Below are 13,851 nucleotides of genomic sequence, written 5' to 3'. Positions count from 1 at the left end.
ATTAAAAAAAAGCAGAAGAAATGAAGCACTACCACTGAGGCAGGCCATAGTAACACAACGATCAGAACACCCTCATCAATTCTTGGCCTATCTGTTTGTTTCCATCAGAATCTCAGGAAATTTCTTTGGCTAGCAGACTTTGGAGAGAAATTGCTTCAAACAGAGCCTTAATATAGACGCAGTACTGAGCCAAGTGTGCAGTTTACGTTCATACTACAAATGAATTTTGGTAGCCTCTCAAGGTTCTTAACGAAAGGACTGAGAAATCCCAAGCTATGCAGTTGACAATGAGCTGCCAGTTTATCAGACACAATCCTAATCCTTTGTCCTCTACTGTATTTCAGCATTTCGGTATGAAAGTTCAGGTTGCACTTCTCTTTCTAAATATCTTCAAACAGTACTGGGTTATGGGATTGTAGGGAAAGGGTGGAGAATGAGCTGAAGGCAGCAAAAAGAGTCATAAAAAAAAATCAAATATAGAAATGCAAACTGAGATTTACACCCTTAGAAGACAAATACCAAACCCTGCAAATCACAATTAAAAAAAACGATTTTTGGCACCCAAACACTTGGAGATTGCATAACTGTCGGCTAAAAACAAACAAAAGAAAAGGAGGTGACCACGATGGAATGGCTTTGACACCTGTTTGTACACACCTGCAGGGGTGTGACCATGGATGAGAGAAATTAATCCTGTTGTTTTCCTCTTTGCAAAATACAAATGTAAAAATTCATAACACAGATTTACACCCATAAAAGAGTAGACTAACAATCTAGTTTGCAATTCCATGTTTCTGACTTTGGTTAATAGTTTTCATAGTGAATCAGCACTTGATACCTGAAAGGCTACAATCACTCCTCCAGGTGGCAGGCTTGTACTCTCTTTTAAACAGATAAAAGTTTTTTTTTTCTTTTTCTTTTTTTTTTTATGTTGTTTTTCTTTTTTTTTTTTTTCCTTAAAATGTGTTCACGTTTTCATAATATACAGAAAAAGTCAGCAGTTATTTGGTTTACTTTAAGTCCATTAAAAACAAAATCAACTGGCTTTTTCTTTTTGGGGAACTAATTCTACGACACACACGCTAAGTGTTGTGCAGTTCCTTGTTTTGTTTTTATATAGGAAAACCCACGGACAATTATAAACTGTTCTGTCCTTCTTGTAGTTTTCTCAGTCTTTTACTTACAAGGGTGATGAACAGGTATTTTCACAGAGTTCGAATGGTTAGGTTTCTGTCGGTGCAGGGATTTTTGTGTGTGGTTTTATTTTGTTTTGCTTTTAGGAGTTTTCTTCCAGTGAGTCTGTTAAGGGCTCCATAGGAACTGCTGTCGCAGGCTCATGCTGTTTCAAACGTTTAATTGTGTTCTTCAGTGCTTGCCTCTTATTGCAGAACCAAACTCTAACTACTTCCCGGTCATAGTTCAGTTTCTCTGCAATCTCTGTCATTTCCTGCCCAGAGGGGTGCGTGTTCTTCTCAAAGTGAGCATTCAAGATCTCAAGGGCCTGTGGCGTGAATGAGGTACGCCTCTTGCGCTTTTTGGATGGTTCACTTCCGATAAACTCGGTAAGGTTCTGCATACCTGCTCGATGGCGGGCCTCAGCCTCAGCCATCCACCGCTCAAGCACCGGCTTTATCTTCTGGGCACTTTTAGGGGTGATGTCCAGCTTTTCAAACCTGGCAGGATACAAAAGGCCAGGGTTCAGTTTGGCTGTCAGACTGCTAGCTATAGTGTTCTCTTGGGCTTCCTGTGGTAGGAAAAAGTGGCTTCTCAGGATGGTGTGTCTGAGGGAAAATTGAGAAAGAAGAGTCTTACACTGATGCTCTGCCAGGGTGGGACTTCCTGCCTGCCTGACTAATTGACTGGCAGAGATAATTTACAATGGATTACCAAAACTAACAGATATCTATATCTATAAATATATATATATAGCTAGATATTTAAACTATCACAAAACAAATACTACAAAATTCTAAGCACGCTGAATAATACAGGTTATGACTCCCATTTTCATATTTCTGATGATCTTCAAAACCGTTCAGGTTAAAATCTAATTACAGGAAATGACATCGAAGGCAATTGCTTTTTATCGTCTCTTCTTTGCGATTAATCCCTTTGCTTCCCCTCCCATCCCATCTAGTCCAAATACCACAGCTTTAATAATACAAACCAATGGCAGCTACTAGCCTCTGAATATCACATTTCCTTTCCTTTCATTTTTCAGCAATTTTCACTGTTTGCAAGTTAACACTATATCCCTTTTCTGTGTCCAAAACAGATTCCCGTAGCTCCAGTGGTGTCCGGCTGAAACAGCTGGATGCTTTGCAATTATCTTCACTACCCCCACAATGTGCAAAGACAGACTCATGTTTTCCAGATGAAACCCAGTATAATAGTCTACTAATACGCTGTGGCACCAAGCTGGGTTTATTGTGGGATTTCTACAACCCGTACCAGAATGATATCATTTCCTGTAAATGAGGTCTTCTATATATCATTTTGCCATCAAAAGTCTTTTGCCAAACCAGATTTTACAAGTATTATAAGACATCTGGAAAAGCAGCTACACAAAGCTTTCATCTTTTCATAAACAAGCAGAAGAGCTGAGTTCATTCTTCAAGTCATGTAAGTATTTGTTTCTTTTATTTATCAGGTTCATACTCTCTTAAGATGCATTAAAAATGTCTATGCCCAATTCCTCTGATGCCACCCATTTGTATTTCTCTACTTCACCCACGTCCCTCCCATACTCTGACATATTTAATCCTGGAGACAGTTACTGCCTGGTGCTGCTGCCCTCTCCAGCTTTCCCAGTACTCGAGCACCACTGCCACAGCTGATCACGCTGTGCATGGGAGATGAGACTGGCTGAGTCAATATCTTGGTGCAAAGCAACTCAAAGGCTGGAGTTGGCAGCTTTAGGAGACTCTATTTGGCACATGGCAGCTGCAGGAAATACTTCAGTAACAAACAAAGCATTTCCCACAAACAAAAAAGAGACGAAAATATAATAATAATAACTTCAAATAGTAACACTCCTGGCATCCTAGTGTGGGACTGGCTGCAAGGTGTTCATCCTTGGCATCCAGTGATATTTTGGTCATGTCGGTTGTTCAGCTTGATTACGTTGCTGCTCCTTCCATTGAATCTCCTTTGTTAACATTAAAAGAAATGTTGAAACTTCTATTTCTGAGGAGCAGCATACTGCCACTGGAACATAACAACTGCATAAATAATGCACTTCTAACAAGAAATGCACAGTCATAGCAGATTATTACACCCCAAAATGATATTCATCTTTGGGAGCCAAAGGAAGGAAAAACCACTACTACTTTGCAAATGTCTGGGACCAACTTCTGCATCCAGTCGTGTTGTTCTGAGCCATTTACCCCTCAAATGTGGCAAGATTTGCCCTCTGTCAAAGGCTTCCATATGTCTTGGCTTTACTTAGTTGTGTCTGTGCTCCAATTTCCTCTTGATTTGGGTTTTCATGATAATACATTAGTGAAGAACCCTTTCACTTAGTAAAATTCAAATAATCCCCACTGGTTTTCTCAGGCATGAGGTAGATTGAGGAAATTAGGAGACAGCAAATTAGGCTTAAGCAAAATGGAACTGCAATTTATCACTTAGAAGTATTGTTTATTAAAGAGCATCTTAAGGCTACAACAAATTGGCAATTGCCAAAAACTCCACCTGTTATAGGCATTCTTTACCAACGGACCATATGAAAGAAAAAAATCTTAAGCAACAGGGAGCAATAGCATTCGTATCATTGGCTTTGCTTGTTAGTGTTGATACTGCAGAACATGTTGTTTGGAATAACGATATACAAGTCTTGAAACAAATTTCCCAGCAGTAGTATCCTTGTATAGACTGAATAAAGGTTATTTTCTACAGGGAGGTATCTTATAAGAAAAAACAGTAGGGGAGGCCATAGAAGTGAGAGGATCCTATGGAGCTTTTTGTATTTAACAACAATCAATGGGTTTTATGGAAAATCATTGAGCAAAATGTGAGCTGCAAGCTCACTACCCCATACTGATGTTATTTATAACCTTAGTCTTAAACTGCAGGAAAAGTACACTTCCGTTCTATGGGGAATACATTAAAAGTATAAAGAGCAGATAAAAAGACAGAACATTTCATGGATCACCAAGAACAAAATCCACTTAAATGAGCTTAGAGTTGGTTTCTTGGCTTTCACTGATGGAGTAGGACTATAAGGCATTGCCCAAGAGGAAAAAGCTGTTACCTAAGTGTGTTTGTTATCTCATGCATAAACATGGCATTACTGTAACACACATACATGCATATACAGTGCTTGCTTCTAACTAACTCTGTTACGACTGTATTACTATTTCCCATGATTAGGGCACATTTCTAGTCCTGCTTTGCATACATGGGTTGCCTGTTATTTTTTAATTAATTTATTTATTAATATATATTTAGGTGATAAAAATGAATAGCTGCTGATTTGCAAGATAGCAGGAAGGATAATTTTTTCCCTTCTGTGTTGCCTAGTTAAATCATTAACATCCTATACATGAAGTGCTAACCACAGTAATACAGGTTTTAACTTAGCAGGGGTGCAGCCATGAAATATTTGTTCAGTAACCCTATCTGTAGAAAATGGCACAGTATGAAGAGGGTCAGCTGGTGCTTATCCAGCACCAGCAGGGTTTCCAACTTGCCTACTGAATTAAGTCTCTATGCTAGGAACATTGTTTCTCACTTGTTCAAAAAGTAGAAGGGAAAAAACAAAACCAAACAAAAAATGTAGAAGGGGAGAAAAAAAAAAGACTAAAGTTACTTGAGGGCTACACAAGAAGAACATCTTATCTGCCAAGATACCAACATCATTGGTGAGTTCAAATCCCAGAAAAAATAACATTCTAAAAAAATATGACTCCAACCTGAGCATGCTCCTCACAATAAACTGAATAATTCTGAAGAACAAAGAGAGGAGAGGAGAGTTTATGATGTAACTTGTTACCTGCAGATGGCAGACTGGCTATAGGCTGGGCCTTCGGTGGCGCTTAGGGCTTGGCCAACTTGAGTCTGGGTCAGGCCAAGGGACAGGCGCCGGATTTTAAAAGCTTTGGCAAATTCTCGGATTTCTTCCAGATTCACCCCATCCACTTCTCCAGTGGCTGTTTGAGGATCTGTTGAAATATTTTTTGAATTGTGTCAGTTCTTCACGTCATGTATGAGTGGGCTAGGCTTACACCATGTTTCACTGTCATGTTAATTTATTTTTTGGTACTTCTCTCTTTCTCCCATAAACAGAAGCGGGCTCGCTTTGCCAGGTGTGTTACAAAGGATGTTCAGGTTGCTAAAATCTAACAAAGCAGCAGTGCTTCCAGGTGGTGGTGAAAGATGTTCAAAGACATCATGGCTGAATTCCTGAAAAATGGGCAAGCTCCCCTCAGCTTGGGTTGAGGGTTTGGCAGTGAGGTTGGCTGGGGTCCTCACTGCCATCTGGGCTTCACAATATTTCCTCCCACTTCTGACAAGTCATGTTCCCTGTTCCCCCTTCTCACTGCATGCACAAGACAGGCTTCTGTCAATGTATTTATTTGCAGTCTGTGGAGAGTGCAAAACACACGCACAAACTGCTTGGGTTTTTTATTTGAAAGCAAGACTTTCCATTTCATCTAAAATAACTGTCAAATAAGGAGATTTACAAACCTTCCTTCCCTATTCCACAATACTCAGCCCAAACCACTAGTCAAACATCCAAACTAACCCATCGAAAGAACAAGCTCAAACAAAAAGCACACCCTTCCTCATTTAAAAATCGTATTTTAAAATACGCCCTTGTGAAAAGCAGCCTTTCAGTTTTCCTTCTGCCTCCCATCAGGCTGATAATCAAGGAGCAGTGTATTTGCAACATCAGCCATTAGGCTTTGGTTGGTAATGCTGCACAATTTTTTACTTTTACATTAGCCCCTCAGAAGATAATGCTTATGATGCTGTGAGAGTAAATCTGTCCTTGCTCTCCATAGTGGTTTTACTGACACAGAAGCCTTTGTCCCTGAAAGGGCACATAATAAAGCATGTCTACCGCAGAAAAGCTCCTTTGGTGCTGGATAACTCAGCCAATTTAGGACTTATCAAGGGAGATGACACAACAGCTGGAGAATGGAACTTTTTTTTCCCCCAAGCTACTGATCCCTGGCTAAATGAAAGCGTTTGCCAAGCCAGAGACAGCATGGGACTTGGCTGGTGGAAGATTTCAAAGTGTTGTGCAATACTGCGTGTAGTGAAGCCATTCTCCCAGCGAGACATCTCTATTGTTCTTCACCTCATTTCTCAGACTTCTTAGGTGAAAAGTTTGCAGCACAATAACCCATCAATTTCTGTAAATACAAGCAGTTGTCCAAGGACAATGCTAGCCTACGTTACTATTCTGAACCCTATATTACCCTGGCTCCTGCTAGTGCTGCTACAGCTAAGGGCATGTCAGCATTACAGTAACAAAAATTGTATTTTCAGACTTACAAACCTGATGTAAAATTCCCTTATGGTGGAAATGTCCTATAAAAAATCTTTTAGTCCAATAATAGAGACAGAGGGAAAAGACTTCTCTCCTATATGAATTTATCCTACATTCATTTGAAGCCTGATTGAAAAAAGCATGTGTAGCAATCGTATTTTAGAATACTCATATATGTAGTCAGGAACCACATGAACTAAGAATACAGTTGAACAAACATATAGGCTGAACCTTGTATTGGCAATATTCAGCACTCCTCCTGTCAGTGTGGTTCTTGAGAGCATCTGTACACACATCAATGTGCTCAAATTGTATAAAGTTAGGAAACGTATTATTTGCTTATAAGTAGTGGGTTTTTAAAGTAATTGCCTTTGTGGATGTGAAATGTTCCTCCTTATCCTATACACAGTCTACCCTGCATACCAGTTGTGATTTTCATAAGCACAGAGTGGAGCTGGTTGCTTATCAGCCCTTTGGTTCTCTGGATGGCAACAGATAAATTTACAAAATCTCATAAATGATAATGACCTCAGATTCACTTTTGTAAAGGGCACTAAGACAGTGAGTTTTCTCACCTCTTCTCTCCACTTTAAGGCCTCTGACTAGAGGGATGGTACAAAACACAATTCAGATGTTCCCAGAGAATGCTCAAATTGGTGAACTTTATTGCTGCTGTCACCTGTAATGTTCCTGCCCCCCAGATTCCTGTTAAGAATATAGAGGGAGGTAAGAAAGCTAAGGGGTTCTATGCTTGCACACGTTTATATAGAAGTTCTTCCAAGTTCTGCTGAATTCTTCTGGTATGACATGGTCATAACACTGAGTATCATGGAAAGTCCTTTCCTGCACAGGGATCTTGGACAAGAGAAAAACTGGACAGAGTTCTCCTTAACATGAAAAAAGAACCCCTCTGAGGTACTTCAGGAATATGGAAGTACATCCTTATTTATGGTGTACTATCTGTTGAGAAAAAGGCTTCATTCTTATATAGTATCTTTGGGAGAAGGAAAGTGCTTACAGAGGTGGGCACAAACGCTGAAGCCTTTTATCTCTGCACTCGAGGGAAAACAGTGTTTGTATCAAATCAGAAACACTTCTACTCCAGGTGTGATTCAAAGCCATTTGAAAACCACAGAAGTAGTCCCTTGATTTCTATCAGCTCCATACTACTCAGGTAGTACTATGAAGCCCTCTCTACTGATATCATCATGTAACAGCACCTATCTGTCTTATTCTATTGTCATTAAAATGTCATCAATACATAATCTTGGACTTTGTGGACTAATTTATCCATATGCAAAAATATAATCAAATAAATAATGGACTTGGTTTCAGTAAGTTTTAATCTTTCAAAACAGTTAAGTGTAGAGTTTAGCTCACATTTTAGGAAGAGCTGTTGATTGAAGACTGTAATTAAACTGGTACTTTTTAAATTAAGTGGATTTCTTACAAAAGACTGCACAGAGCCAAGAGGAAAACAAAGAATGCCAATCTCACTAAATGGTTAGGATCTACAGTAACAATATTTAGAGTGAAGATCCCGAATGTATATTACGGCTTCATACTTTATGATTGTTATATTTGTGAAACTAATAGGCCCTCGAAAAAGATGAGTTTTCTGGGACAACTATATGAAACATACATAGAGCAAAAGAACAAAAAGAAATTCAACTAAGATTCCACTGAATGTCCTGGTGGATAGAGAAGATGGACAAGCAGAGCAGAAGAAAAAAATCCATGGGTTATCCTGTACTAAAACCTTCCTAAATACTGAAGGGAATACTACTCCCCTCCCAATTCTGAATTCTTCCATGAACATTCTACGAGTTTCCAATGCTTGCAGATTCTCTGGTGATAGGAAAGAGTTGCACTACAAAGGAGAAAGCAAATTTCTGTTGTGTAGAGTTCTACTGTGGAAGGGATTACAGGGGTTTTTTTCCCCAGTCAGGAAGGAGAAAGAGCTGGCAGAGAAAAGCCAACAAAATATAATTTGGATGATAGAGGCAGGACAAAGCATTGCTAATGGGAAATATAGTGGAGTTCAGGGGAAAGAGAAGAATAATTTGTATGTGAGAACATTTTAATTTTATAGTATCAGATGACAGTAAAATGAATTTGGAAAGAAGAAAGGAATGTCACTGAGACCCAAGTTCGCAGAGGGGAAGAAAGTGATTTCCACAAAGAAAACCTATGCTAGAAAAGGTAAGAAATGAGAAGAGGGATATATCTGAGGACAGAAAAATTAAATATCATATAAAATGAGGAATGGTAATATTGAGTTAAGTGAAGAGAAAAACAAAGAAGAATAAAGAGAATAGAGATGGGATAAGACAATATGAAGAAATCACACAAAAGGGACATGAAGAGTGGAAATGAATCTTGCACCCATCTAGGCAGACCATCTTTTAAAATGTTCTTTCTCTGGTAATAATCACAATTATATGTATTAACAAGAACTACCATTGGTTGATGGTGAAGGATGATGACGTGAGGATAAGACAAAAGGGAAAAGCTATGAAGCATGAAACAGATCAAGAAAAAAAAAAAGTCAAGAAACTTAAAAAAAAGAAGAAAAAAAGAGGGGGTAAATAAAAAAAAATACAGGGCATCACGGGAGGGACAAATGTGTAAAATAAATGAAAAGAAGTAGTAAGAGATAAAGGATTTTTTTTTAATTAGAAAATCTTTTTTAAAAAAATTGCAAAAAGTACAGAAAATACGATCAGAATAAAAAGTGAAAGGAATAAAAACAAGGAGCATGGAACAGTAAAGTTATTAAAGCCCAATCCTGATCTGTTTCTCATGGTCTTTTAGTAATTTCAGAGATGTGGCATGACCTCTTGTAGAGTTATTCTCTTAGTAGGTGTGCACAATCCTGCCTGAAGCAATTATTTAGTTACTGAAGTAATAACAGGCTTATGCAAACACTATTAAGTCCAGTTTGTGGTTTGCTAGATGCTGTGTAGAATATGCTGGACAACTATCAAGTATCTCTCTGATTTCTGGCCATATGAGAACTCTATGCAAAAATGGCAGAAATATGTTGATATTTCCCTCACATTATGTACTCTGTTGATCTTGGGACTGAATGAAGCATGAAAAATAAATTTACAAGATCAGTGCCCAAACTTCTTATTCCTGTGTAATTATTGCCATTGCTTTTTAGAGGGAATTCCTGTAAACGCCCTCTCCCTTTGGAACGCTCTTAAGATCCAAATCTCATCCCTCAGTCTAAATATGTAAAATGTATATTCTTTACCCCAAGTTTCTCACTTGTTGATTTAACTTTCTTGAGGTTTGAACAAGGAAGAAGCACTCTGAGTATCTTCTCAGTGCTATTCGTTCTCACTGGCAGGGTATTCAGTAAGGCCAATTTTGTAATATAAGACAAATTTCAGCTCAGCCATTTGTAAAAATTAGGTTAATAAAACATGCTGTTTTGCCTAGGATGAAAAAAGAATTGTAACGATTTCAGTTGTTTTATAAACTTCATTTCTTTATTCACCACCTTGATAGCTGTCAGGAAGATAACATTTAAGGCAGTAATGGAGTTCTTGCCATCTCAAATAAAACTCTGTCTCAAACAAGTCCAGGCAAGTGAGCCTCCAAAATTCCTGTTTCCTCAATAGAGATATGTTAGACCTCTGTGTAGAATCGCCTTTGAGGTTTTCTCTGTTCTGAGCCTAGGACTAGAGGATACGGAGAAGAACTCGTCCTGCTGTGGTTGTGGCTCTGGCCTGCTGTAGGCCATGGCGGCAGTAAGGATAGGGAGACCAAATTGCCTTTCTTCCTGGTGATCGTTTTCCACAGTCTTCCAATGGCTTTCAGAGAGGGCTGGAGTAGATTTAGATGCAAAGGGGACAATAATTAACCTTGAATCTGAAGAAAAAGAAATGATGGAAGAGAAAAAGATGAAGACTGTTAAGGGGCAGAGATATGAACTTGGATCTGAAGAAGGGAGAGCCTGATTGTGCAGAGAAGAAAGTAGGACTCACTTGGGCAGAGGACAGAAATTAGGGGAGAAAAGAGGAAGCACTAGTGATAAAGCAAGGCAGAAGATTATGTTGATTGGATGGTAGAAAGGATGCAGAGATGACCTAGGGACAGAGACTCAGTAGGAGCTGGAAGAAGACTGAAATGGGAAGAGGAAATGAGGGTTCATGGATGATGTGGAAAGAACAGAAAGGAGAAGGTAGAGGAAAAGAGGAAAAGAAGTACTGAGGCCCAGGGAACGCAGATATGTGGAGAACAATGTGAGGAGGTAATGAGAGTGGAAAAGAACAAGTACTACGAGAATCAAGTTTGAGAGGAATGAGTGAAAAAGGCCTATATTCATTAAAGCATCTTCCCCATTCAACCAAACTGATAATCCTATGCCTTGTATGCCTCTGCCTTCAGCTCATGAACACAGCACATCTCATTCCCTTTTAGAGTAGGACAAATAAGATGACAACACAACCTATCAGCTTCTTCATGCGTTCAACTGACAGAAGATCTCATATCTCCAGGTAGAAATATAAATATAATCTCACCAAACAACTGACTTATGTTACTATTCTGCTTTTGTAAAAGCCTTGAAATATATCCAAGTAAAAAATGAAGTTAAAAGAACAGCCTTAGAGTCATATAAATAAACACTGAAAAGTTACAAAATAGTAGGAGAACAGTAGCCTATCATCCTCATCTGAGTACCAGACCAGTTTTTTCCTACCGATTCCTGTCTTGTCCAGTGCACAAGATGAATGTACTTCATTATGGAGAAAGTGATTGACGTATTGTCTTTTTACTTGTTCAGTGTGTGGCCCGAGACCTCTGCTAAAGCTCTTCACCAAAGACATAGTTATTCGTTTCCTCTTGAGCTTCTAGATTTTTTGAAATCTTAATTTATTTCCTTGTGTTTCTATAAAATGAGGGTCTTCTCCTTCTCATTCACAGACAAGTGGACAGATATTAAGGCAAAAGGCATTTTTAGCTACCCTGTCGAGGTCAAGCAGAAGATGAATTTTTAGTCTGTGACTTTAAATGGTTCTTTATACATTTCCACAGTGGAAGTGCCCTTTGAATTGTGAGTACCAGGTTCTTCTGTAAATTAAAGTCAGGAGTTTCAAGCTGGAAATTGAGGGAGCACTTGTGAAAAATCAGTTGCAAGTGACTTGCCTGCAATTGCACCACAATTATGTGGTAGATAGATCTACAGCTACTCAGCCCTCTGCTGCCAGAAGGAAGACCACCTTTTGCCCTTCAAGTCCCTACCTCAAATGTTACATACAAACAGGGAAACAGTTTTGTGAACCAGATAGAGAATAAATGCTGGGACAAAAGCTTTCCTTACTGTATGATTCATCCTTTGAAAAATTCCATTGGAAATTCACAGAATGAAGGATAAGAAAAAAGTGATTCTGTGATGTTAATCACTATATACTTGGTTATTATAAAACACACGTTTGAAGAGGAGCTAGATACAGTTGCCCAAACTACTCTTTTTCTAGCATCTCCTAACCTTTGAGTGATTTATGTTATGAACTTAAAAGGGCTTCTTCCATGTTATTTTTATTGTGTAGGGATGTTATTTTTATCGTGTAGGGTGCTTATCCACATGGGGAAATTCACTGGAACATTTATTGTGGTTTAGAGTACCCCTCAATAGCTATTCTAGATTTATTTTTTTTACAAGAGTGTCTACAAGGTAAACTATTCTGGACCAGCCAGAAATAGTTTTTATTCTACACATGCTATTTTAGTCAATTTTCCCACATGGATAAGATATAACCTTATGTATTTTTAGTGTGAAGCTTCTTATTTGCCTTCTTTCTACAAGCTCATCTACATGGGAAAATTTACTAGTAGAACAATAGTAGTGTATTTATTTCAGTATAATTACATCTATATCTATATATTTTATGTACCTACAGCTACCCATGGAGGTGTATTTGTTCCAGAATAGAAATATTCACACTGGAAATTACACAAGCATAATTTTATTATAGAATATCCTGAGTTGGAAGGGACTCATAAGATCATCAAGCCCAACTCCTGGTGACCCAAAAATCAGACCCTATGTCTGAGACCATTCTTCTTCAATTCCAGCAACTTGGAGCCATGCCCACTGTCCTGGGCAGACCTGTTCCATGCCCACCACCCTCTGATGCAGTCCCTGTCCCTATCCCCAGCTGCCCCTCCCTATATTATCCCTATATTATCACCAAAGCTCTGCTAGTAACTTCTCCATACAAACAATTTCTGAAGTAACCCAACCAAGATTTTGAAATGTTTTCCAAGCCCTTCCTAAGCTTGCATTAGCCATACATTTCACATTAGCAATACAACGTTAATTATACTATTTGTTTAATTGAAATTTGCACATGTAGTTATCTTTTAATGAAGTCATCCAATACTGCTAGATATTTGCAGATGTGCCAAAAATTGTTAATGCTTTTATCCATACTTCTAACCTGTTGTTTTCGTTATATAAAGACCAAAGCTAATCAGGTAATAGTGAAGACTCTGAAATGTGTGATCTGGAAGAAGGGGCTGGTCAGGAGGTCAGCTGTTACAATCCTAACAACAAAACTAAAGGTACTTGTTCACAGCATTCTTTTCTCTCCCACATTTTACAGTTCTTAATTGCTCAAACTGCATAAGCTTTTCCTGCCAAGAAAGGTCTAGAGTTTCTAAAACAGTTTGCTACAATAACTAAGCAAACAAATAGTAACAAACAAGGAGATTAACCGAAAATAGAAGGGGCTGTCCTCCAAACATCAAGCAATGTAATTCATTATACTGATTTAAAACATTCACATTTCCAAAGAATGTAAACTACAGTTGAGTTTTAAGAATTGTCCAGTGTTAACAAAGTCAGTTAACAGCTGCTACCATTTATATGTGCATATTAAGCATTTTTTTTTGTGATTTCTCAAGGTATGTTTACCTTAAGTCCCATCTGTCACAGCACTGAGTAGTTTTTATTGGTATGAGTTACTCTAGTTAGCAATATATAATCTGATATATGGGAAACAAAAAAGAAGTAAGGAAAGCAGACCAGGTAACTCAGCAGTGAGAAGGACAAACAGAGTGGAGAAGCAAGGAGAGCCAGGGAGCAATACTTACTGCTGACTAACTGGCCAACACTCAAAGCTGAAGAAGAGGAGGATGAGGAGGAAGAAGAGGAAGCCTGACGAACTGGGCTTTGAGACATAGATGCTTGACTGTGAGCCAAATGCAGGAGATTGGGCTGTGAGGCTGCTTGTCCCACTTGCGTCTGGGAGGGCTGATGGAGCTATATGTTAAAATGTAAAAATAGGTATTTAGAAAATGAAGCAATAATAGGAAACTTTCAGTGTAACATTTCACCCATC

The 13,851-nt window shown here is 38.6% G+C and overlaps 1 protein-coding gene across 1 annotated transcript in view; it reads right to left on the bottom strand.

Annotated features, from left to right (window-relative positions):
* Positions 1 to 1,068: 1,068 nt before the first annotated feature.
* The window catches only part of POU6F2 (POU class 6 homeobox 2), a 251,697-nt gene continuing 238,914 nt past the window's right edge, over positions 1,069 to 13,851 (bottom strand). Inside the window, 3 exon segments of the mRNA XM_031554003.1 lie at positions 1,069 to 1,781; positions 4,994 to 5,162; positions 13,604 to 13,772. Coding sequence (XP_031409863.1) covers positions 1,277 to 1,781; positions 4,994 to 5,162; positions 13,604 to 13,772 — 843 coding nt within the window. The 3' untranslated portion in view covers positions 1,069 to 1,276.

Source organism: Meleagris gallopavo, chromosome 6 (assembly GCF_000146605.3).
Source record: "Meleagris gallopavo isolate NT-WF06-2002-E0010 breed Aviagen turkey brand Nicholas breeding stock chromosome 6, Turkey_5.1, whole genome shotgun sequence".
NCBI classification, from domain to species: Eukaryota; Metazoa; Chordata; class Aves; order Galliformes; family Phasianidae; genus Meleagris; species Meleagris gallopavo.
This window is presented reverse-complemented; position numbering and strand designations above follow the sequence as displayed.